Source organism: Rhyacophila brunnea, unplaced genomic scaffold (assembly GCF_057557595.1).
Source record: "Rhyacophila brunnea isolate RB1 unplaced genomic scaffold, BYU_Rbru_1.0 scaffold_2, whole genome shotgun sequence".
Classification (NCBI taxonomy): Eukaryota; Metazoa; Arthropoda; class Insecta; order Trichoptera; family Rhyacophilidae; genus Rhyacophila; species Rhyacophila brunnea.
The window spans coordinates 21,060,283-21,085,176 of record NW_028232859.1 but is presented as its reverse complement, the minus strand read 5'-3'; the positions used below and the strand labels follow the sequence as shown (position 1 = coordinate 21,085,176).

The 24,894-nt window shown below is 35.6% G+C and overlaps 4 protein-coding genes across 8 annotated transcripts in view; 2 read left to right on the top strand and 2 right to left on the bottom strand.

The window, feature by feature from the left end:
- Positions 1-4,764, top strand: part of LOC147072035 (lamin-C-like) — a 34,656-nt gene extending 29,892 nt beyond the window's left edge. For both annotated transcript variants that reach the window (XR_015070586.1, XM_085946564.1), the window contains exon 10: positions 2,602-4,764. Coding sequence is in view for 1 of the 2 variants with exons in the window: in XM_085946564.1 (XP_085802690.1) it covers positions 2,602-2,640 (39 nt within the window). In the remaining variant the exon portion in view is untranslated. The remainder of the gene's footprint in view (positions 1-2,601) is intronic.
- Positions 4,765-11,347: 6,583 nt separating this feature from the next.
- LOC147072034 (uncharacterized) lies at positions 11,348-16,127 on the bottom strand. Its single transcript, XM_085946563.1, has 3 exons — positions 15,865-16,127; positions 14,789-14,942; positions 11,348-13,568 (listed from the first exon to the last, which is right to left on the bottom strand). The coding sequence occupies exons 1-3, from the start codon at positions 16,027-16,029 to the stop codon at positions 12,409-12,411; spliced, it is 1,479 nt and encodes a 492-aa protein (XP_085802689.1). The 5' UTR covers positions 16,030-16,127; the 3' UTR covers positions 11,348-12,408.
- A 954-nt stretch (positions 16,128-17,081) lies between these two features.
- Positions 17,082-18,754, bottom strand: LOC147072033 (uncharacterized). The gene is made up of 2 exons (XM_085946572.1): positions 18,146-18,754; positions 17,082-17,144 (listed from the first exon to the last, which is right to left on the bottom strand). The coding sequence occupies exons 1-2, from the start codon at positions 18,752-18,754 to the stop codon at positions 17,082-17,084; spliced, it is 672 nt and encodes a 223-aa protein (XP_085802698.1).
- Positions 18,755-21,629: 2,875 nt separating this feature from the next.
- MESR6 (misexpression suppressor of ras 6) overlaps positions 21,630-24,894 on the top strand; it is a 51,596-nt gene continuing 48,331 nt past the window's right edge. For all 4 annotated transcript variants that reach the window (XM_085946560.1, XM_085946558.1, XM_085946556.1 and 1 more), the window contains exon 1: positions 21,630-21,730. The gene's annotated coding sequence lies outside the window, so the exon portion shown is untranslated. The remainder of the gene's footprint in view (positions 21,731-24,894) is intronic.

Below are 24,894 nucleotides of genomic sequence, written 5' to 3'. Positions count from 1 at the left end.
CTTTCTTTCTGGCAGTGGTATATGTACTGCACTTCTTCTGTGGAATGTATTTTAAAAATCTACCAACTAACTTAACTGAGGTATGTGGATTTACTAAATGAAAAAAGAACTTGGTTTGGATACATACATACGAAGGTCATTCTGTTCATTCAGTTTATGTTATGCATTACAAAATAAGACAGTGTGAGATGTTTTGTTCGTAGACTCCCGATCAGTGGCATATCGTGTCTTCACTATTTTAAATATCAGATTCAAATAAATTACGTTGCATTCAAATGTTTTTTTGTTCATTGTTCACTCTTGCTGAAAATTAACACAGGATCATTTTCCAATGGAACCAGACTCCAAATCCAGACTTTTTATTGGTGCCCCATCGAAAGTCTTATGATTTTAACAAATTACAGGTGGTGCATCTTATTTATTTAATTGCATGTCAATGCTTAATAATCACTACTCTTATAATGCTAGACTGGCCGTTGGATAAATTAGTCCTTACCCTCATGCGAGCAAACAGGTTTGGTTCCCATTAATTTTTTTTTTATTGTCTACTAACTAATCCATTTATTTAATTGCTATTTTGGTGGTATTTTTTTCTACTAACCGCTAAAATTATTACGTATTTGTTTGCATTTTTTTTTATTCAGATAGTCCCAAAGTCCATTGCAAAAAATATATTGCTCGATTCCTACAGGAAAATATGTTAGCGAAAAAAGTGCTAGATTTTCTATGTATCATTTATTTTATTGGTAAGATCTTTCTAAGATATGAGGAACAAAAGGCCAGCATGTTGATTTTCAAGCAAATTCGGTTAACGTTAGAATATTGGTTTTTTTCTGAAAAGTTTTAAGCTATTTAAGGTGTCAAAAATATCACATTTAATGGCATACGTCAGATGTGTATTTAACCTGCTAGATAAAAATGCTAGATCTGGATCTGGCAAGAAAAACTAAGTTCGCAATGTTGTTCTGTGCATATTGAGATAGTGATTTTACTTTGAGACCAACTGTGGAGTATCATTAATAATATGACTGCTCGTAACCTTTGGTCACGGATTAAGATCAATAATAATTAATGAATAAACATAATATTTTAGTTTGAAGAATTTATTTAACACTTCACTACACAATGAGTTCTTTTTTTTCATTTGTATTACAGTTTAATCTTGCTACGATTTTATGTTACGAGGGTGGGTCAATAATTCCTTAGAAAAAAGCATTAAAACAGTTTTTATTTTTGTATTTTTTTTTATTTCTCAACATAATCTCCTTGGAGCTCAATACACTTGGTTAGACGTTTCTCAATTTTTTTAAACCGTCAGAAAAATAAGTTTTCGGAAGGTCCTCAAAATAAGCATTTGTCCGATCGATGACTTCTTCATTTGAAAAAAAACGTTTTCCACTTAGCCATTTTTTTAAGTTTGGGAAAAGGAAAAAGTCACTGGGGGCTAAATCTGGCGAATACGGTGGGTGGTCGACCAATTCGAACTTCAATTCTTCAATTTTAGCCATTGATCGTAAACATGTGTGAACACGGGCATTGTCCTGATGAAAGAGGATTTTTTTCCTGTTTAAATGAGGCCGTTTTTCTTCAATTTTGTTTTTTAGCTGGTCCAATAAAGATGCATAATAATCCCCTGTTATTGTTTTTCCTTTTTCCAAATAGTCAACGAAAATAATTCCACGTGCATCCCAAAATACAGTCGCCATAACCTTACCAGCTGATTTTACGGTTTTCGCCTTCTTTGGACATGGTTCGCCTTTCGCAATCCACTGCTTTGACTGTTCTTTCGTCTCGGGAGTATAGTGGTGTATCCATGTTTCATCTACAGTCACAAAGCGACGAAAAAATTCATCCGGATTGCGTTGCATGAGCGACAACAGGGCTTTAGAGGCCACCACCCTATTGCGTTTATTGTCGACTGTGAGCAAACGCGGCACCCATCTTGCAGAAATTTTTTTCATGCCCAATTTGTCATGTAAAATAGAAATGACGCTACCTTTTGAGATCCCTGTAACCTCAATTATCTCACTCAACTTTAATCTTCGGTCACTTAACACCATATCGTGGATTTTATTGATCATTTCTGGTGTAGTCACCTCTACAGGACGTCCTGAGCGTGGTTCATCCTTTGTTGATGTACGACCACGTTTAAATTCATTTAACCAGTTATAAATAGTTGCAAGTGAAGGAGCAGATATGCCGTGAACTAAATCCAACTCATTTTTTATTTCCTTTGCTGTTAACCCTTTTATATTAAAATGTTTAATAACAGCTCTAAACTCAATTTTCTCCATTTTTGTAAACAAGCAAATTTTTTTTTTAAATGTACGAGAAACACACAACAACCCGACCAATCTGATTGAAACTTCGCAGCATACTGAATCGGTAGTGCCGCTGCATGAAAACAAACCGCTTACAGTACTAGTCGCGCCACCTGTCGGCTTTTCTAAGGACTTATTGACCCACCCTCGTATATTGGAATATAATACAGTTTAACGTTACATATTTTGTACTCTTATAACGAATGATACTTTGGTTAAGTTATCACTATTGGGTGTGTACGAATCGATATTGATATTTATATTTTTGTAAATGTTTCAGGGTGACCACCCGGGAGATGAGAAATGCAGCATCATGTAATGAATCACTCGTCTGCCTTACGTAGTGTATTTTTATATTTCGGTTATATCGCTAACTGTTTTAGTCTCGGCTCATAAAGATTTCGCTGTTTTCTGAACAAGAATTACAGACTTGGGAGTGTTTCAGTGTTGGATTTGTATTTGGCATTGTGGCCGTTCTATATATGCACAAACTTTTTACTATTTTACTGAATAACTAACTTGTCCCGGCTAGAGGGCCCGAGTACTATAATTTTTACCTGTTACGATTATTGAAATGAGAACACCTGTTTAATAGGTGAAGACTTTCAATTAGAGGTGTAGAATCCTAATTTAATGTACAAAGTAAAAAAATATACCACCATTGTATTGCGTATTGCTTCCAAATTAATGCATTTTAGATAACGAACACTGTTGGATTTACACTGTGGATATGATAATATATCAACAATGTTATCTCACATTTGTTAAAAAATTTACACATATCGACACCTCCTTCGTAAAAGATCGGAACTGCGTTTTTGGCTATTTTGACTTATTGCCTTTTATTAAATAAATATTTAAATAATAAAATGATGATATTGGAGAAAAAACAAAAATTCAATCAATATTTATAGACATAACTAAAAAATACGATTACAGCATTTAAATTAACTTTGTGGTGTCATTAAAATTTACTAAAATCATACTACTGTAAATTACCATTTTGCAGTTCCGTCCTTATACGTAGGAGGTGTCCATGTGGTTTTTTATAGCTAACAAGAAAATACTTAGATATCAGATATGAGATATATTTTTTGTAAAATTAAAAATATTTTACTCAAGCATAAATAATTTGATGGAATACGATGTATGTGTACTGTATACCTTGAAATAAAATATAGAATGTCACGCAGACTAAAGGTTCGATTATTACACTGATCGGTTGAAAGTGGGGATCTGTCGGACATTGATTGGCCTACGCATTTAATACGAATGTGTATAAAATTCATTTTGATATCATTCAAAATCAGTTATTTTTGTATGTAAGGTAGGTATTAATATTATTAATTTAGCCTGTGTTCATAAAATGTTTTTTATATGTTTATTTTGAGTCACAATTTAACAAATCCAGGCATCTTTAAATGCATTTTTTTTATCATTGCTTAATAAAATTATGTGGTGGGCTATTTTTTTATTAATTTACCTGTTTTTGTAATTTGTAAATTTATTATTTAGATTAGATTTGCTAGGTATTGATTGCTTAATATTTAGAGAATGATTTCTATTGTAAAAATATTAAGCGTGAAAAAATACATTGTCAAATCAACTGTGTAATTGTCCATGTTGATATTTGACCCACACCCGCACCGCAATATTTGAGCTCTTCTAAATCATATTTTTTATTGTAAATTATTAGCTTTTTTTTTCTCTTTTGTTATAAATGTTCAATTAAATATTCACATAAGAAATTCACCCAACGTACATGTCATAACCGCATATTGCACCATCAGAGTGTGTCAGAATGGCTATCATTCTGATGCTTGGTGTGATTTATTCCGATTAACGCTTGCTTCTAATGACATTTGGCGTGATGTACCACGGAGCTTTCAGATTTTATCCTTATTGTTAATGTGGAATATTCTAGTTAAAGTATCAATTAATTATAATACGCATTAAGAAATAAATTTTAATGCTAGGAAGTCAATTTATGCGTCATTAATAAAGTTTTTATTCAATTTATTTAATTAAATAATAAGCACACGTGTTTAGCATATCTTATTTTCAAATTATGGCCTGTTAAATCTGTTTTGACATTTTCAATTGAAGATTGTCTGTTGGGAATGTGTCTTGACAGATGAATCTGAACCGGGTCTCCTTATGGACATAGAAATAAAATATGAAGAAGATGTACGAAATTGTGTTATTTGATTATGATGGCCTTCCACTGAGGAAACAGTAAACAAAATTATTGATAAATTTATTTAGATATATTGAAATCGAATACATATGTGGTATTCGACATATTAATTATATACTTTATCCATAATATATTTTACATGTCATAAGAATTATTAATTAATCTTGGATCATGTGAAATGACTATGCATTTATATAAAATTGACTGTTCACTTGAATTTTCACAATAAAAGGTGCAATGGTAGCTAAAATGCTTCTCTATTCCAAACTTACCTTTTTACCATGTCGTTTCCCGAAGGTTTTTTTTCAGTTATGTCGTAAATATTATGAACTCGGTTAAACATTGGCCTTGTTCATTAATAATTTGTCTCACTTTAGAGTTTAGATGTAAGATTTTTGAATTAACATTTTTTTTTAGAGTAATTAATGATTGTGACTGCATTTGAACAAATGCTATTGAATGAAATTGATCCATCGAAAATGTTGCGAGTCGCATACCAATATAGTAAATTAAACATAGGAGTTTTCCGATGGTTCTTCGATTGTTTTTTTGTTTTTTTTTTACTTATTAATCATGTAAGTGATTTTTATTAAATTTCAGAAAATGTCTAGTTTTACATAATAAAATACTGTGTCGTGGATTGTGTCCTAATAATATTGAATTAAAAGCTATATCTCTGCACACCGCGAAGTTCTGTTTTAACAAAACGTGGTGACATTTCAGATGACAGTCATAGCTATACGTCGTCAAATTACATAACTATTTTTATGTATTAATGAATAAAAATATATACTTTATTTAAAAAAATTGCATTGCTTTTATTAACTATTTCTTCATGGAAATTTGATTATATGTACATCCTTTCAGATTCCAGGTGAGTAAAGAAGTGATCATCTGAAACAGGAACTAGGTCAGGTTACATATTTTAATCTGCATAATATATGGCAGTGCTCCGCAACCAGTGTGCCGCGATACATTACTTCCAAAAAAACTCAAATAATTTTGTATATTATACAATAGCCAAATTTACATACATGGCTGGTAATATATTTGAGCACCTGCATGGACTTAATAAACCAATGCAAGGTCAGAATGAAAATATATTGACATGCTCTGATAAATTAGGAGTTAAGACAAGGATCTCTACAAATGTGCCAAAGGACCTGCCAGACTACCATTGAAAACAAACAATTAATTTTGGATACGTCTCAAAAACATATTAAACTTTGCTGCAAAAGAAATTTCATCATTACTTTCATACAATCAATACGACTGGATTCGAAAACCTTTTGCAACCAATGCTGAAAATTCTATAGAAGCACTTTCCCTATAAATTCAAGAGGAATTGGTTGAATTGAGAAACAACAGAACGCTAACACTGAACTTCGCCGATGTTCCATTGGCTATTTTCTGGATTTCGATTTCCAACAAGGCCATCGCAGTTTAGCTCCCATTTTTTACGACATATCTAGGTGACTCAAGTTATAAGTAAGCTCAAATAATAAGCAGTCTTGACCGAGAACTTCGTGTTGCTCTTTCAAATATCAAGTCAAAATATATGAAACTTTTATGTTCATTGAAGAAAGCTCAGTTATCACATTAATTAGTTATTATATTGATAATCAGTGGGGGCTCATCCATATGCACTGCGGAACTGCAGCACCCCCAAGCAAATTGAGAAAAATGTAATATAATATACATAATTTATATATGAAAATATCAATATTATTTAAGCGTGTATTAAGCTCGCGCACGCACCGATACATCCAATAATTATACACCGCTGTACTAACTACTAATATCAGAAAGTGACGCATCGCGTGATTTTGTGCAATACCGTTTTCAATGGAATATGCTCGAGTGGCCGAAAGAGGGGCTTGCAGCTAGGAGCTTGGTCTGGTACTGCCACTCTGGCAGTATTTCGTGCTGCGTCCTGGTGCAGCGGCGTGACAGCTGTCGATAGCAACGAAAAGGTGATAAACCTTTTTTCATGGAAAAAAGACAGAAAAATTTATTTTATAATGAAATAAAAATACATAAAAAATGTTTATTTGGATTATATATTATATAATCCAAATAAACATTTTTTTTTATTTTTAACCCATCACTGCCAGCCAATTTTTACTAGTTGGACACTTGTAGGCCAGCTATTTTCGAAATAAAATAAATCCTTTCAAAAATATGAAATAGGAACGAAATGATAAATATTTGTGAAAATTCAACAAGACAACATGTTTATCGTGAATATTTTCACACTAAAATGATAATTATTGTTTAGAAAATATACACAATGTTTATTCAGAAGTTATGATGTTTACAAGAACCTGCGAATATATTCGTCCGTGGCCTGACGCGACATACATGCTTTGGCGACTTAATTCGTCTGTGGCACAAATTAGGTTAAAATCAACTGCAGCATCCCCAGATATAATATCCACGAGCCGCCACTGTTAATAATACAAATACATGGAAATATGTACATTTAGTTCTTCGTCGTGTGTTATGTTGTTTGTATATTTAATTATTTATCAAATAAAAAAACAAATTAATGTAATTCTGGTGCATGGCCCCCACAACAGGGGGGGGTGTGGCAGGCCAACCAGATAAGTGAGATAAACACTAAATTACAAATTTGCCCTAATAGTTTTAATTTATAATAATAACTTTAATATTTTAAAATATGCAATTGTAGGACACAATTTATTATTTTGTAAATATTCGACAAATTTGATTCTTAATCCCTACAACTAACCATAGTTCAGGTGGGTGTATTAACCCTTTATAGGTTAGTGGGATACATGCCAATCAGTGACATCCCAAGACAAAATGCTGCCCCATTTTTTTATGCAGTATTTTTTATCATCCTTTCATAACTCCAATATCTATGAAATGTGTGTATGTCGGTTTACAGGAAGCCAGGTGGGAAACCATTCCAATTTTTATAGCCGATTGTTGCAAAATTCATGAAAGAATTAAAACCTAACCTAAACTAACAAATGAGCCAAGGAGAAGTCGAGTGAGCCAACCGACATTTTTAAAAAAATGAGTTAGGTGCGTTAAGGTATTCTACATGTCATAAAAGTGAAGTGAGCTAAGTATATACTAAAATAGTGGTTTATTATTAAAATTAAAATATTCATTGAGCTATCGTATTATATTGTCAAATGGTGAAGTGAGCCAAGTCATTAGCTCACTTCACCGTTTTCACCAACTGGCTAACGTATTGTTATCCTATAGAAGTGAACACGACTAACACGCATGTTGCTATGGTAACATGCTTGGTAGCTGTGTTCACTTCTATGCATTCATGCAAGTTTCCCACGTAATGGTGAACATGACTAACTTATCTAAAAGTGAGCCAAGTACTATTAGTATGTAGAGGTGAACACAACTAACATAGGCTAAAGTGACATAATAAGTAAAGGTGAAGTAAACTCACCCCTTTTATTATCTTATTACAATCAATATTATCCATAAATACCTTTTTTCTATTTGTTTATGTAATAAACTTCCATTTAATATTAAAAAAATGAATGCAGCTCCATACAAAAAATTATGTAAAAAGTTCATTAAACTAAAAACTTCAATAAGAAAGTTTCACCATTTTGTCACTTGGCCTACTTCACTTCTTGAGGGCTCAAATAATCCATTATATTGGCTATTTTCAAAATTTGTTTGCCGCTGGCTTCCTGTAAACCGACAAGAACCTAAAATTCATATCGAGATTGCAGTTTTAGTGTTGAAGTTACATAAAATAACAAAAATATTACCAAAGCCATTATATTGATTTAATATTTTAATTAGGTAATTACATAAAAAGATCACTAGCATAAAAATATATGACATTCACATGTATTCCGTGGCAGCACAGACGTATACTCGAACATTTTCTTGACTACGTGTTAAAACTGTGAACTAACAAGCTCCTCCCATTTTTAACCGCAATTCCACTATAAACTAACAAGCTCCTCCCATTTAGTCGACAACAGCGCCTTCTGGCATTTGCCTAAATCTTCTTGTTGGAGAGTAGGTAGGTATATAATATTATTGACGTTAAAAGTGGACGAACGAAAGAGATTAGATGTATGCGAAAGTATCATCAAACAGAGCATTAAATCGATCGACCTCAGAGTTTTTCAATATGTTTAATTCCAATTTTTTCGCAAAACTATGACCCTGACACGTAATTAAATGATTACTAGGTACTTATAGATAATTTCTACTAGTATTCCTATCAGTTTTTTGTTACTTCAACTTTAACACATAGGTACGTACATCTTTTTTGGACGCCTATGAAAAATCATTTTGCTAATACTCGCATTAAACGTTTGACTTTCTTTTTTTATGTTACTTATATGGTATTTTTAAGCGGTGAAAATGCAACCATTATGCAGTGATGAAGGGTGGGAGTAGGTTGTGGATATCGGGTATACATAGTGCATACTAAATTTTGTCAGTCAAACATATTAGTTTTCATTGAACTAAGACTGCAATGTTTACTAAGTTAGACTAAATTTTTAAAATTCAATTAAATCCTACGTAATCTAAGCACAATACTAAAAAAATATTCGTTTATCTATAAAATATAATGCTACTAAACCATACATAATCTTAGATATTTTTATCGATTATGGTTTGGTTTCGGCAGGGCTTAAAGAATTTAAAAAAACTAACCAACACCATCTTTAATATGTATTCTTAATTCATCGAAAACAAATAAGTACCTACGACTGTAAACGAGTGCACTATTTTTGTCAGGTCATCCATAGCATACCTGAACTATTATGGTTTCTGAACTATTATGGTTTGGTTTAGGCAGGGTTTAATTGAATTTTAAAAACTAACTAAACAGCCTACCCCCACCCTTCGCCAATGCCATTAGATAAAGAGATCCATAATTTAAGTTATTAGTAAAAAACACCTCATCACTTGATATTAAAATATATAAGTAATAATATACTTACAAATAAACTATCACGAACATGTATAACCTTACCTATGAAACGTAATATCAGCTTCTTGCTTCTCAGTACGGCTACAGCACATTTATACTCATAGGTAGCTCTGCGAATGTTGACCAATTGACATCTCTCTTAAGCGAAATGCCGACTTATACTGTTTACCTCTAACTGCTGCATATGTGCCCTCACGAGTGGATGTTATATTTACGGACTATTAGGAGGAATGATGGTTAGCCATCCAATGCTCTGGTTATAAAAACAACTGAATTTTTTCAGACAGGGTTTGAAGCAAAGATCCACACTTCATAGACAAGACACTGTTGCTGACTACACTGCGGGAGAGATAAGTGGGTGTTCATTACACCATATTTATAATTATTATTAAAAGGGCCTAAGCAAATATTGCTTGAGGTAATAGATTATGACAATGCATACACTGTGATTGACCGTAATAATAATGTTCCTTAATCCCTACTATAAATTTCACGAGTGACTAATGTGATGGTTTTCTTGATCATACTGGAATAGGTGGTGAGTAGAGTTGGATTTCGGAAATTTCCCGACGGGAATCCTCGAGATTTTCCATCCCGAATCTCGAAAATTGAAATTTTTACCATTTCGGGAAATCCCGGATATCGAGAATCATTTCTCGGGATTTCTTTATTAACAAATATTAATTGAAAAAACGATTTTCTAAATGAAAAAAGTGGACAGAAAACACAAAACGTTTACGTCGACTCAAAATGAGCGCAATTTTTGCAACATCAGGAAATTTTATGTCTCAAAAGCGTACGCGATTGTCAGACGCAGCGATTGACAGTCTGTATTTTTTGAAATTCTATTTTAATTAGTAATGTTTTGAATTATTTTTGTGTTCCTACTTTTACCTATTTTGTTAAATAAATAAAAATCATATCATAATCAAGAATTCAAAGTTTTATCATTTAGGGAAATCCCGAATCTCGAGATTGAGATTTTCTCGAAAATACCCAACTCTAGTGGTGAGGCTGGAATAGGCTTTAGCGCACACACAGTCACATAAAGTGTACGTATGCTAAAGGACGTTTTTGGCACGTATTTTCTTGCTCCTTTTAATGTAATAGAAATTACACACAGAATGTCGTATAAGTCTCCTTGCTTTTGGTGCATTGATTATATTGCAGTTTATTTTATGATACTTCAAGAGAGATTATTGTTAGTGGGAACAAAAGCTTTGTTGTTAGAGATGGGCATATATCAATAAAAAAAATATTTATAATTAATAAAATCAATGTATTATGGTAGGTATATATGCATAAATTTAACAAAACGGTGAGTAACAAGACATTTTATGTGCAGTATTAATACCCTGTACATGTAAGGTACACCTGCCACAGATTCTATTGTCGTTTGTTGAATAAGTAATACGTAATTGTATTTTATTTTGATTAACGACTAATATGACCCAACTTGAGTTTGAAGTAGTACTAGATTCACCATCGCGTAGTAATTAACTCTTAACTGGACATAAATTATTAAAAAGTTATTAATATATTATCACTAGCGTGAACTATCTTAATTCTTTATTGTTTTCGCTCTATGTTTGTATCAAACTTTGTCAACATGATCACAAACTTTTTTCAAAAATGGATAATCCTTTCTTAATTCATCTGTAAATACGAGTTTCTTTTTGGTATTTTGGGGTTTAACTAATTTAATGTACAGTACAAAATAATCACAATCAACCCGCCGAAAACAAACACCGATTCGAGTAAATTGCCTATGGAATGTGATTGAACTCAACTAAAATTGCTGCACGCTAGGGCAGTGTTACAGTCAGGTTTTCGTGTTGCCTAATTGTCATTTTCAAAACTGCTCTTTTTGACTGTGTATATTCAGTACTTTTTAATTTTTTCCCTAATAATTGGGAGAAACTGGCCAAGACACCGGGACCATATCTTCAAAAACTGGGACGTATGATAAGCCCCCTATATATATATAATATATACTGGTCAAAGATAGGGAGTTGTCCAGGTATCAAAAATAACAAAACCGCAGGGCGAACAAAAAAGAGTGTGTGGCAAGAACATGCGATAGAAGTGTGATGTTTTGTTTTAATTTCAATTTACATAATTATTAATTGAGTTAGCATTTACTTGGTAGAATTCCATTTTACAAGAAATGAAAATATAATTAATATTAAATTCTACAGGTTTTTTTATAAGGTAGGTATATAGTAAGTATATACGTAAGTAAGTAAGTAAGTAAGTAAGTATATAGTAGTAAGTATATAGGTATTTATATTTTAATTGATCAATAATGTCAATAAATAACCATCGAATACTGTAATTTTGATAAATTTTGAAAATTTCGATATCCATTTTAAAAAACCCACTTAGGGTTTTCAAAGTATTAATAATATTACAATTAATAATAATGTAAAAATTCATAATATTGCTGGAACGAATAAGAAAATGTATTCTGTCTCTATCTATACACGTATAGTATTTAAGCAAAGGCAAACGGCCTATCTGAATAGTCTTGATAATGGTGTTACAACCGAAATAGCTATCGACAAACCTTTTTAAAAAAACCTGTAGAATTTAATATTAATTATATTTTCATTTCTTGTAATTTACATAATATTTAAGATTATGTTAGGAAGTTTTCTAAAGCGGGAGGAAATAAGTTAAATTGATAAAGATTTCTTAATAATTATTAATGGTCCGGTTCCACGGCTTGTGGTGGTTATGAAAAGGTTATCACCACCCTGCCCTCTGCCCTCAATGTTTATTATTGAGAAGCACAAATTTTTTTTAGGACTTCTCTGTGGGTATGCTATTTTTGGAAGATTTTTCTAATCTAATGGACAGTTATACTGAAGAAAACAATTTTACAGAATCAGGCAAATAAGGAAATATTTTATTAATATTACTTGTTCACTTACTAACTATAAAACATCTCTGTGAGTTTTCATATGACCTTGGAGAGTACATTTTTGAGTGAATGCTCGACCGCACACATGACACTTGAAATTTTTAATATTCAAATGAATTTTCATGTGTAGAATTATCTGGTCTCTTCGGCCATAAGCTTTTTTACAAACGTCACATTGAAATTTTCTTTCTTTCGTGTGCACTATTTCATGGTGGTCTAAATCTTTCTTCCTAAAGAATCGGCGACCACATTCATTGCAAATATGATTCCTCTCCTGAAGATGAACATTACGCTTGTGAATAGCAAGACTTCCAGATGAAGGGAACATTTTCAGACAGACTTTACATTCATACTTATTCGCAGGGAGATCATGAAATTTTGTCAAATGTTTGGATCTACTGAAATAACATTTAAATCTTTCTGGACAATGTGGACAAACATATGATTTTAAGACCACTTCCGTATGCAGTTTTACATGACGTTTCATGCTACCCGGTTTGAGCATTCGCTGACATAATTTACAAGGTATTTTTTCACTGTGACTAAGCATGTGGTGTTGCAGAAATGTTTTAGAGATGGTCGATTTCCCACAAATATCACATATGAATTTTGGATAGTGCACTGACATGTGTGTCAGAAGAGTTTTATGTGTTGGAAAGGTTTCATTACATATAGTACAAGATAAAACTGATTTATCTAATTTAAAAGGCTTGAGCTTTTGATATCTCATTCTTTGATACAATTTTTTGTGTTCTCGTTTCTTTTTTTTTTTTGGTAATATGTCATTGACGATTATTTTTTCTTTTGCTGCGTATGAATGCTCTGCTAATCCTTCCTTACATGAAATGAATTGTTTATTTTCAAAGATATATAATTCATTTTGTTCTTTTTTCTTTTCCAGTAATATCTCATTAGGGATTAGTTCATTTTTTACTATGTATAATTTCTCTGTTGATTCTTTATAGCATGAACCATATTGTTTAGTTTCAAAAACGTCTAATTTTGTGTGTTCTTTGTTCTTTTTTGGAAAAATGTCATTTTCAATTATTTCTTCTTTTACTATGTATAATTCCTCTGGCGAATTATCATATGAATTAAATTGTTCATTTTCAAAAATATCTGACAAATCTTTTTGGAGTGTGGTTTTATCATCACATTCTTGGATGTCCTCTCCTAAAAATTATGAAAATATTATTTCAAAACTTCGAACATTATTATAATCATAAAAAATAAATAAAACTAAATCACAGAACCAGTCCATATAACAAGTCACAGTGGAACCGGCGAGTCATCAGTCCTCGCAATAGATTTCAATTTGGCCTGATGTATGGTTGAACTCCTCCGGAGAAGACATACGGGTTACATGACTCCACATTGTCTCTGTGGTCTGAATCTCACCACTCACAAAGTGGGGACTTTTTCAAGCCCCACTTATGCATCACATAAGCGCACCATGTATATATATTTGCGTGGAAGCCTACAGTGACCTAACGGAGTTCGACATCTCTGATGCTAGCCAGTCACATCGCCGGGCTTCGTGCTCGCTCTCCGTCTGAAGCAGCCCCGCCTTCAATCGAGAAAGGATCCCTCGAACGAAGACACTTCATTGGTGGAGAAATTATGTCAGCATGTAAGGGGAATTACGTGTTGTTTGACCATTAAAAATTGTTTATTTAACTAGTTATTTATTGTACATTATACAAATATGAAAAAGGGATATTTTAGGTGGTAGCTACTGACTTAAAGTTAAATAGTTTTTTTCACATTGCACAGAAGAACAAAATATTGTCAGATTGTAAATAACAATCATTGTAATATTAAATTTAAAAGTATAATTTTTTAATAACTTAATGTATGCATCAAAATATATCCTAATATTATTCATAAAAAAATACTCAAATATATTGGAAGGGGGACAAAGACAGGGTTGGCTATGGCCTCAATAAACTATAGAAATGCCAATAGGTAAACTTCTATAAAATGTTGATATGCCGTTAATAGACAGCCAACAAATCCGCAATCAAGCGATAAAGCAATCCACATGAATGGCATTCAAATCAAGCAGTTCAACTACAATGCCTATCTCTGACAACAAATGTTCGTATGTATACGAAATTGCTCGCATGTAGAACCAAATCAGCATGGAGCACATTTAGGCACCTGAATAGTCTCATCAAAAGTGACCTTGAATTATGCATAAAGCGGAAAGTGGGTGTGCGTGGCGGTAAAGAACTTGGGACCGATAAGAGTGAAGGAAGTAAGAGAGGTCTTCATTCAGCAGTGGATCGACCCTGATTGATGATGATAATGACATTGATAAGGACGAAGACTATAATTTTAGGGTTGAAGGTAAACAGAAAATTTTTTACAAAAACAATAAAATTGATAGTTACTTTTAGCGTCAGTCGAGATGTCTGATTCATTCAAGAAATTGCATTCGTTTAGATTAAATTGCACCATCTTAATTTGCCTTCGAAATGACAAACTACTCCGCAACTTGGAAATACATAACTCGCATATATATAAGTGGACATCTTCGTCTTTTAGCTGAAATAAAACAATGAAAGTATGAAATGTATAATAATGAAATATAATATGTATAATAATAATCATTAAATCTACTAAAACTGTCATTTGATCCAAATTGAGACCGTTGCATTGACGGCACCATGTGAATCAACCCACATAGGGCATAATGTTTGGTAAATTCACTACCAGCCATAAATGCAACATAGATCTTGTCTGGTAAATTTCACATATTATGCAGTTCGCTATATCAAAGTTCCGATACAATAGCTTACGGTAAACTGTGCTAAGGCAAACTGCATACATACAATTGACATGTAATCAACATACTCGTAGATAATGCCATTCGAGATGATTCCTAACATTGGCATGAAATTTGGTTTATCAAATCATACAAACCTGCAGCATGAATGTTTGAATGTATTGTGTAAAATGATATATTATGTGTATTCAGCTTGAAAGCTTTGTATGCGTTGAGCTGTTGCCATAATGGCAACTTTTGAAAAAATCAACGTTGTTGCTTAGTGTGAGTATTAATAATGCATGACCATACTTTCACCCTTTTCTGTATTAATGCTGATTCACCATGTCCTAAGGATTCTGTTTCTTATAATAACACATTTTTCTATTGATGATATAAAATACTGGTTCGTAATATTGAACCCCACCATCTGAAAAGTGCTAAGAGTGTATGACTGACCCGAAACATGAGACCAGCTTTTTGCTCAATTGGCCTAATTAATCAGAACGAGAGATGAAATGTACTTGACGCAAGGACACACTTTGACATATAAGTGATTAATTTCCCATAACTACATAGGAAGTCCATTCATTGCCACATAATACTGTAATGATTAGGTAGGTACCTAGTTGTTAGTAGGTACATTGTTGAATAGTTATGCTAGTGCTATTATTAAAACATTTTTCGATTTGAAAAAATTACCTCAATAGAAAAGCATTCCAAAATCATTTCAACAAATACTTCAAACTTCCCATTGTATGTGAACCTCTCCTGAGCATTTCTTAGTTTGGTGTCTGATAGACAACATTGACAAACAGGAATTGAGGGTTTCTCGATAGAAATCTCATTGAAACATTCGATATCCATTTTAGTAGCTTGATTAAGATTTTATAATAGTAAATTATAGATCAAAATAAAAGTGCACTACGCGCTGAACTGTCATTATTATCAATAGACCATAGACTAATTCATAGATAATAATATATAACAGTAGTTTCACCAGTGTTGCTATGTCTACTGAAATTTCAGTAGATCAACAAACTGAATCTACCATAGTGCTCCACCCCTAAGAATAAAAATCTATACGCTAACGAATGAACATGAATCTACCTACTGATGTTACACGGCGAAATTTTTGTCATCTAAGAAATCCACTGATATTTAGTCAAATCTACTCATTTTTTTTCCACATTCTATGAAATTTAAAATTTTGACTTGGCAGCACTGAGTGTCACTACCATCAAAGCACAATGTGTTTTATTTTCATTTTTTTCAGTAGGTACGCATTGGAACCTTTTTTGTTGAAAATGTAGATATTGAAAGGAGTTTTACCTACCATTAAAACTCTTATTATTCTTGTTGACTCTGAAGTCCCTTGAGTTGGTGATCGTATTTTTTGCCTTGTGTTCTTCTTTGCTGGCCCCTTTTTACCCCCTTTTCTTCTCGATTATTTATCTCTGTGGTTGCTCATCTTGTTTAGCAGGCTGGCAGGGCTGACGCTTCTGTGGTAACGTCCTTTGTCTTTGGCTATTCAATTTGATATGTCTCATGGAAACCAGGTAGGTGTTCTCTGAACTTCAGAGTCAACAAGAATAATAAGAGTTTTAATAGTAGGTAAAACTCATTTCATTATTCGCTATTGACTCTGAAGTCCCTTGAGATATCTGTTTGTTATCACCTGATAAAGCAAGATAGATCCTGCAAGATAGGGTGGATGAACCTAACGTGAGAATTAGGTATAACATCTCCTTGCTTTTAGACTCAGTGCACCGGGCTGAACAGAGAGGTCAACATATTTTGTTCCCCCGCTGTAGAAGTCTGTGTGTCTATCGGTCTCTGGTAAAATGTTTTAAAAGTAGCTTCTTGGCGCCAATTACCTCTCTGCAGGATGTCATCTATGGGGTAATTCTCTAACCAGTTTAGAGAGGCGACTGCTGATCGAGTACAGCCTGGTGATTCCTGTACCCCTGCATCAGCGAGTACTGACTTCACCCAATTTCCGATGACTGATCGAGTCACAGGTTTTGGGGGGCCTCTTGACGAGATAAATAATGCCGGAAAATTACCACCCTCTTCTCTTCTCTCATTGGAAACGCAGATAAGTTTTCGTAGCCAAAATACTGGATCGATGTTTTGGCAACTGGAAGCGCTTAATTTCCATCCAGATTGGCGGTGCCTTGATGTGTCTGTCTTGGAACCAAACACTGGCCATAGAATTATATGGTCGCCATTATCGACTAGGCCATTATCCGCTACACTGAGTAGGGTAAGGTCATGAACCCGTCGTCCCGATGCGAGTAATAATAATATAGCTGTTCTGCGTGGAACTTCATATAGGTTGTATAATACTAGTGGTGTTGTTTTCTTGAGGTAGTCCACGATTATTCTTGGATCCCAAATCGGTGGTTTTGTAGGTCTAGTCTCGCGGGTGGATATGACTTTTAACATATGACGCACTACTATGTTACTGCTGATGTCTTTACTGATCATAGGTTTGCAAAAGGTAGCTATGACTGACTTATGTACAAGAATAGTGTTATATGAAATACCTTCCTTATTGTATAAGTGACCCAGGTATCTAGCCACTTCAATCGGCTCGGGAGTATTATAGCTTATCGTGTTGGCCATGCACCATGTCTTCCATTTGTCCCATGCAGGTCTATACATCTTCAAAGTGGATGGTCACAGCCGGAAGTGAGAAGTGATCTGTCCTCTACCGACCAGCTAGAAACTAACTCTGCCCACCCAAAATTATCCATAATTGGAGTGATAGGTCCCGGACTTGTGGAGTTGGATGATTTGTCACCGTATCCACTAGAAATGACTCCAAGTGCGGGATCGGGTAGGGGGGTTCCAGTGATCTCTGCTGTAGGTCTGCGCTCCAAAAACACTTCTTCCACCATGGGGCCACTAGTAAATATTTTCTCCTTGCCATGTTCACGTGTGCCAATACTTGTGGAATTAGATTCGGTGGCGGGAATACCCAGGCTAGTTTGAAGTCCCACTGTCGACTGAAGGCATCGTGGAACAGTGCAAGGGCATCGTTAGGATTTCGTGAGACATACGTTGCGACAACATGGGCTGTGTTGGACGCGAACAGGTCTACGTCTGGGAGTCCCCATCTTTGAAATAGGGGGGCTGCAGCCGCCATAACTAGGTGCCATTCTGGGATAATTTTGCTGCGTGAGAGATGGTCTGCCACGCAGTTGTATTTTCCTGGAAGGTATTGTGCAGTCAATGATATACTGGCCTGGTTGGCGATTTCCAGGATCTGTCGGCAAAGACTTAGTATGGTTGCGGACTTTGTGCCCCCTTCGTTGCTGATGTAGGCCACCACAGTTTTGTTGTCGGTTTGTAGGAGTAATTCTGATCCCCTGAGCGTTTGCTCCCGGAGGTGTATGGCTGAGAGTACTGCATACAGCTCTTTTCGGTTGGAGTGCCACGTCGGTTGGCGTTTTGTCCATGTACCTGATAGGTGGTACTCGTCTAACTGCGCTCCCCAGCCTGAATCGGCTGCGTCTGTGGTGAGCAAGTGATTGTAGGTTGCCCTGTGAATCTTTCCTGAAGAGCCCACCGCTCGAATCCACCACATGATGTCCTCTCGAGCTTGTGGTGGAATCGATGTTGTTTTGTGACGGTGGCTCCTTGATAATTGAGCGCTCGTACGTTGTAGACGTCGGCAATGCAACCTCCCCTGTGGAGTGACGAAGGTTGCAAAGTTGAGTCGCCCGAGGAGGCGTTGGGCCTGCCTGAGCGACCAACTGCCTTTTTGGATCTGCAATTGCAGGTGGTGACGAAGTGATGTGCACTTCTCTGTTGATAGATATTTCCGATTGTTGTGAGTATCCCACGTGATACCCAAGAACTCCCGCTGTTGGCTTGGAATCAGACAAGATTTTTTCTTATTGATTATCCAGCCTAGTGCCTGCATGAAATCTATCATATAAGTCAGTTGCGACAGAAGAATCTCTCTGGACTGATTTGCCATCAGAAAGTCGTCTAAGTAAGTCACGATTCTCATACCTTTTCCCCGGAGGTGTTCGGCCACCCAGTTTGTTAATGAGGCAAACAGTCTTGGTGCTGCCGACAGTCCGAACGGAAGCACGTGAATTGAATGAGTTCTCCTTGGTAAAATAGCCGAAGAAATCGGCGATGTTGTATAGCTATAGGTACATGTAGGTACGCTTGGCTTAGGTCTATTTTTACTAACCAGTCTTCCCTTTGCAGGAATCTTGGGACCTTGAAATGGTGGAACAGTTTGAACGGCCTTGGTTGTAGGAAACCGTTTAGGCGTTTAGGTTGAAAACGGGTCGTTGACTGCCGTCTTGCTTCCTTACTAGGAACAGGGTTGAGAGGAAGCTCGGAGATGGTTCTGCCGATTCCAATACTCCCGATTTCTTCAGTTCCGCGATTTGTGAAGTGATCTCCGGCGATTGTCGCGTTTGGAAATCCTTCTGGAATTGTACGAAAGGCATTATTAGAGGGGGTTTCTTTATAAACGGAATACGGGTTCCCGTTATTATTTTTAATAATGGTGGTGGTGCACCCTTGGCCTGCCAGATTTTCTAGAAACGCTAGAGGCGTCCCCCTTTGAACGTGATGAGGGAGACCCGGTCACCTGTGTCTAGGGTAAGTGCCCCTCGCACCACCTCGGTTATCTCTGGGAAAACCTCGGTTGGATGGGCGTGGGCCTCTCGGCAAGCCACCCCTAACCTGATCTGGTATCCTCCTCGTGTATCCCTGCCTCCGAAAGGTGTCCTTGTGTCCACCTGACGAAGTGCTAGGTTGACTCTCCCTGCCCTGGTCAACCACTTTGGCGGTCTGATCGAAGACCTTCTCACGACCCCCACCTTTTTCTAGGAACACCGCAAGTTTATCTTTATTGAAGATATGTTCGGCGCTAGGTGGGATCTTATTAAGAGCCTCTCGCGTGAAGGTGTCTTTTATAACGGAGAGGATTTTCTTCCGCCTCGTCTGAACCAACTCTCCCCGTTTTCCACAAAAGATTTGGGTGACGTCCTCAGACACTTTGTTGAGTGCTGAAGAGGTCCCGAACTCCTTTACGACCGTCTCAAAAAGAGCCGTACTGATGGTGTGGTCGCTGACAGAGTCGACCACTCGCTGTAACGCGTCCCGAATACACTCCTTTTGAGCGAGCATCGCATTTTGGAGGCCGGCGATCGTACGCTCCATTAGATGTGTCGTTTGCGATGAACGATCGTAGGGGCGTAACTCATCGTTGAGTCCCAACTCCATGAAAGACGGGGCCGCCAAATATTGTTTTTGGGTTTCAGAGTAGCGAACCCCCGCCCAATTGTCTGTCTCGAAAAGTTGGAGTCTGGTAAGTTCCGCTACCCGAGCTTTGTCTGGCGTCGGAAAAGCAGGCTCCTGTACCACGACACTAAATACAGGCAACGGAATCCTGTTGGGTTTTTCCGCTGTTTCAGGCCTTGCGGGCGGCCGTAAAAAACTTACCGGAGAGTCGATGTTTACCGTCGGCCTCTGCGGAGTAGGCCCCACTGCAGGCAGACCCTGTTGGGTCAAGATTGGAAAAATCTGAGATACCTTGTTATCCAGTGACATTACTGATGCCCTCAGTTCACCTACTGGATCGTCCAACAGTAATTCCGACCCATTCGAGTCGGTCATTTGACAATTTTTGTTCGCTTCGGACAAAGGAAAAAAACAATCAACTATTGAATAATCAAAGACAAAGGACGCTGCGATAGAAGCGTCAGTCCTGCCAGCCTGCTAAACAAGTTGAGCAACCAGTGAGATAAATAATCGAGAAGAAAAGGGGGTAAAAAGGGGCCAGCACAGAAGAACACAAAAAAAAATACGATCAACATCTCAAGGGACTTCAGAGTCAATAGCAAATAATATCCTTTTTCTTATGTCTTTATATAAAATAAATACGGAGAGTTTGAGATATTACGAGGTCCTATTTTATTTAGGTATCATTTACAAAATCTGTCTTCAATAATACCTACATACTTTGGCGTTTGGTTTTCGTCTTTCATTATCTATGGACATCCACAAACGTCAGTGTTGCCAACCGTACTATAATTGTCGTCTGCGTACTATGTACGATATAAAACAGGTATAGTACGCCCAAAATACTATAATTTTGAATCGGAAAATACGCAAAAAGTACTAAAATTTCGAAATTTCCATACTATAATTTCGCAATACATATAAGAAAATTTGAAGAACTTGGAAATAATAATTCTCGAAAATTGTAAAAAAAGCTATGGACTAGTTAAAAATGAAATTTCTTCGGTAAGCGTTTTTGGTCGGAAAAGGTACCTACCTAAATAAAAAGGGGTTTCACAATTTCTCATGTTGTCCGTTTTTTTAGTGAGAAGCAAAAGACCTATACATTTTCAACATAATGGGAACGCGTACTATAATTTTTACTCAAATACTATAATTTCATGTACCGCGTACTATAATTCGGTGATAAAAATATGGCAACACTGACAAACATCAAACTGTCAAGTTTAGTATAAAAGTTCGTAAAAAAAATTGCAGAAGAATAAAATAAATTGGTGATTAGCGTGGAACCGAGGTTAGTTTTATTATTTAAGAACATAATTAGATATGTAAAAATGCGTACTTGTTATATTATTGTAGGTATGCAAACTCCCAGATTTAAATTGTCGGTTGTTTACATTTCAGTGGAGGTTATGTCAAACAATGAGTTTTCCATTAAAAAAATTGTTCAACGTATACCTATAAATACACCGTCCATGCATCTAAGAGGGTGGGTCAATAATTCCTTAGAAAAAAGCATTAAAACAGGTTTTATTTTTGTATTTTTTTTTTAATTCTCAACATAATTTCCTTGGAGCTCAATACACTTGGTTAGACGTTTCTCAATTTTTTTTAAACCGTCAGAAAAATAAGTTTTCGGAAGGTCCTCAAAATAAGCATTTGTCCGATCGATGACTTCTTCATTTGAAAAAAAACGTTGTCCACTTAGCCATTTTTTTAAGTTTGGGAAAAGGAAAAAGTCACTGGGGGGCTAAATCTGGCGAATACGGTGGGTGGTCGACCAATTCGAACTTCAATTCTTCAATTTTAGCCATTGATCGTAAACATGTGTGAACACGGGCATTGTCCTGATGAAATAGGATTTTTTCCCTGTTTAAATGAGGCCGTTTTTCTTCAATTTTGTTTTTTAGCTGGTCCAATAAAGATGCATAATAATCCCCTGTTATTGTTTTTCCTTTTTCCAAATAGTCAACGAAAATAATTTCACGCGCATCCCAAAATACAGTAGCCATAACCTTACCAGCTGATTTTACGGTTTTCGCCTTCTTTGGACATGGTTTGCCTTCGCAATCCACTGCTTTGACTGTTCTTTCGTCTCGGGAGTATAGTGGTGTATCCATGTTTCATCTACAGTCACAAAGCGACGAAAAAATTCATCCGGATTGCGTTGCATGAGCGACAACAGGGCTTTAGAGGCCACCACCCTACTGCGTTTATTGTCGACTGTGAGCAAACGCGGCACCCATCTTGCAGAAATATTTTTCATGCCCAATTTGTCATGTAAAATAGAAATGACGCTACCTTTTGAGATCCCTGTAACCTCAATTATCTCACTCAACTTTAATCTTCGGTCACTTAACACCATATCGTGGATTTTATGGATCATTTCTGGTGTAGTCACCTCTACAGGACGTCCTGAGCGTGGTTCATCCTTTGTTGATGTACGACCACGTTTAAATTCATTTAACCAGTTATAAATAGTTGCAAGTGAAGGAGCAGATATGCCGTGAACTAAATCCAACTCATTTTTTATTTCCTTTGCTGTTAACCCTTTTATATTAAAATGTTTAATAACAACTCTAAACTCAATTTTCTCCATTTTCCATTTTTCCATTTTCCACAAGCAAATTTTTTTTTTAAATGTACGAGAAACACACAACAACCCGACCAATCTGATTGAAACTTCGCAGCATACTGAATCGGTAGTGCCGCTGCATGAAAACAAACCGCTTGCAGTACTAGTCGCGCCACCTGTCGGCTTTTCTAAGGACTTATTGACCCACCCTCGTATCTACAATCTTATTTCCGTAGTTTTTTGTTATTTTACGGTTTTCAAGGGACCCTAAAAAAACGATAAATGGGGGATATATTTTTTTTTAAATACTCGTTTTTCTCCTGGTGTTTTTTCGACGTCTTGAATTATTTTCAGTTTCTTAGCTAAAGTTCTAGTTTTCTTCATGGGGGGCATTTTAGTTGCGACTTATAAAAATTCGTGATACGAGATGCGAGGCAAGCCTGAGCGCCGACTGACCTGTGCAAACAAAGCGACGCGACTGAAACGTCTGTATGTATCATAAACAATTCTACGAAAGCGAAATGGAAAGTATTCAACAAAAATGGTCAATCGGGATAATATTTGTGACAGGACCATAATATTTTGACGTTAGATCGAGGAAAACGATAAATTGGGGAACGGTTAATGCGGGATTATTTAACATTGTTCTTATGGGTGTTTGGTGGGACTTTCAAAAATGAACGTTCCATGCAGGAAAACGATTTATGCGAGAATGGTAGACCGGGGTTCCACTGTATGCCTAATTGAGGGAATCCTACTGTGTCTTCTGGTATGGTGGGACCAAGAAATTATAAGAAATAGAATAACTGGGAAATGGTAGAAACATAGCGACTGCTTAATCTGCAAACCAGCCAATTGCGCTTTTGACTAAAAATAAGATTTTAATGGCATTTTGTTAGAAAGCATGTTTTCTATGCTCACAAACTCCTAAACCTATAAACACGTTATCGTTCTTCACATAAAACAACCAACTGCAGATGACAAAATTCGGTAATTAGTAAATGGACTCCGCTTTCTATATAAATTTTCTTTATATATAAAAAGGGAAGCTAAAACTGTTTATTAATGTGCAGTTTATTTGTAAATAAAAATATTCCATGTATATTTTTGGACTTGTTAAATTCCGCTCGATAGTTAAGTTTTTAAGTTATTCCTCAATAGACCCACTGGAGTTAAGTCAGTTTGCAGATTAAGCAGTCGATACGTACTAGCTGGAAAATAGAATAGAGAGAGAGCCATTGAATTCTTTGAGAAATGTACACTGCTATCATCGCATCTTCAACTGTAACCCATACAAATTAAGTCTTAAGTTCTTTTAGCAATAAAAGACATGAAAAAAGATAAGCAAGTAAATCTGAGAATAATGAAGTGCTGAGGGTTAAGAGTGAGTATAACAGGGGCCAGTGTGATTCATATTTCAGTCGAAGAGAGTCCACAGAGGGAGTACCACATCATTTTAAATCAAATTTACAACAAAATCCCTGTTCATCGAAGATTTTATTTTAAAAAATAATAATAATTATTGTTGGTAGAGCAATTCATTGAAATGATTTATTAGGTTCCGTCACCGCTGTTCGCCGGCCGGCCGAATGTAAAACAATGTGAAAAATAATAAAACTATATGGGGTGCCTGCACGATACCTAATATTTATTTTTAGGCATTATAAATTATTTCGTGCATTGGCTTTACTCAACCAACAAAATTCAATAATGGTACCTAACCTACCTATTGTTTCACTAGTACATGTTATAAAAAAGTTGCGTTACTAGTTTGTGTCAGACTAAACTTAAACCAATCGGGTACATCACTAGATATATTCTACGTTTTTTTTAAATATGCATTAGAATTAAACAATACTTACCTATTTTTTTTAATGATGTAG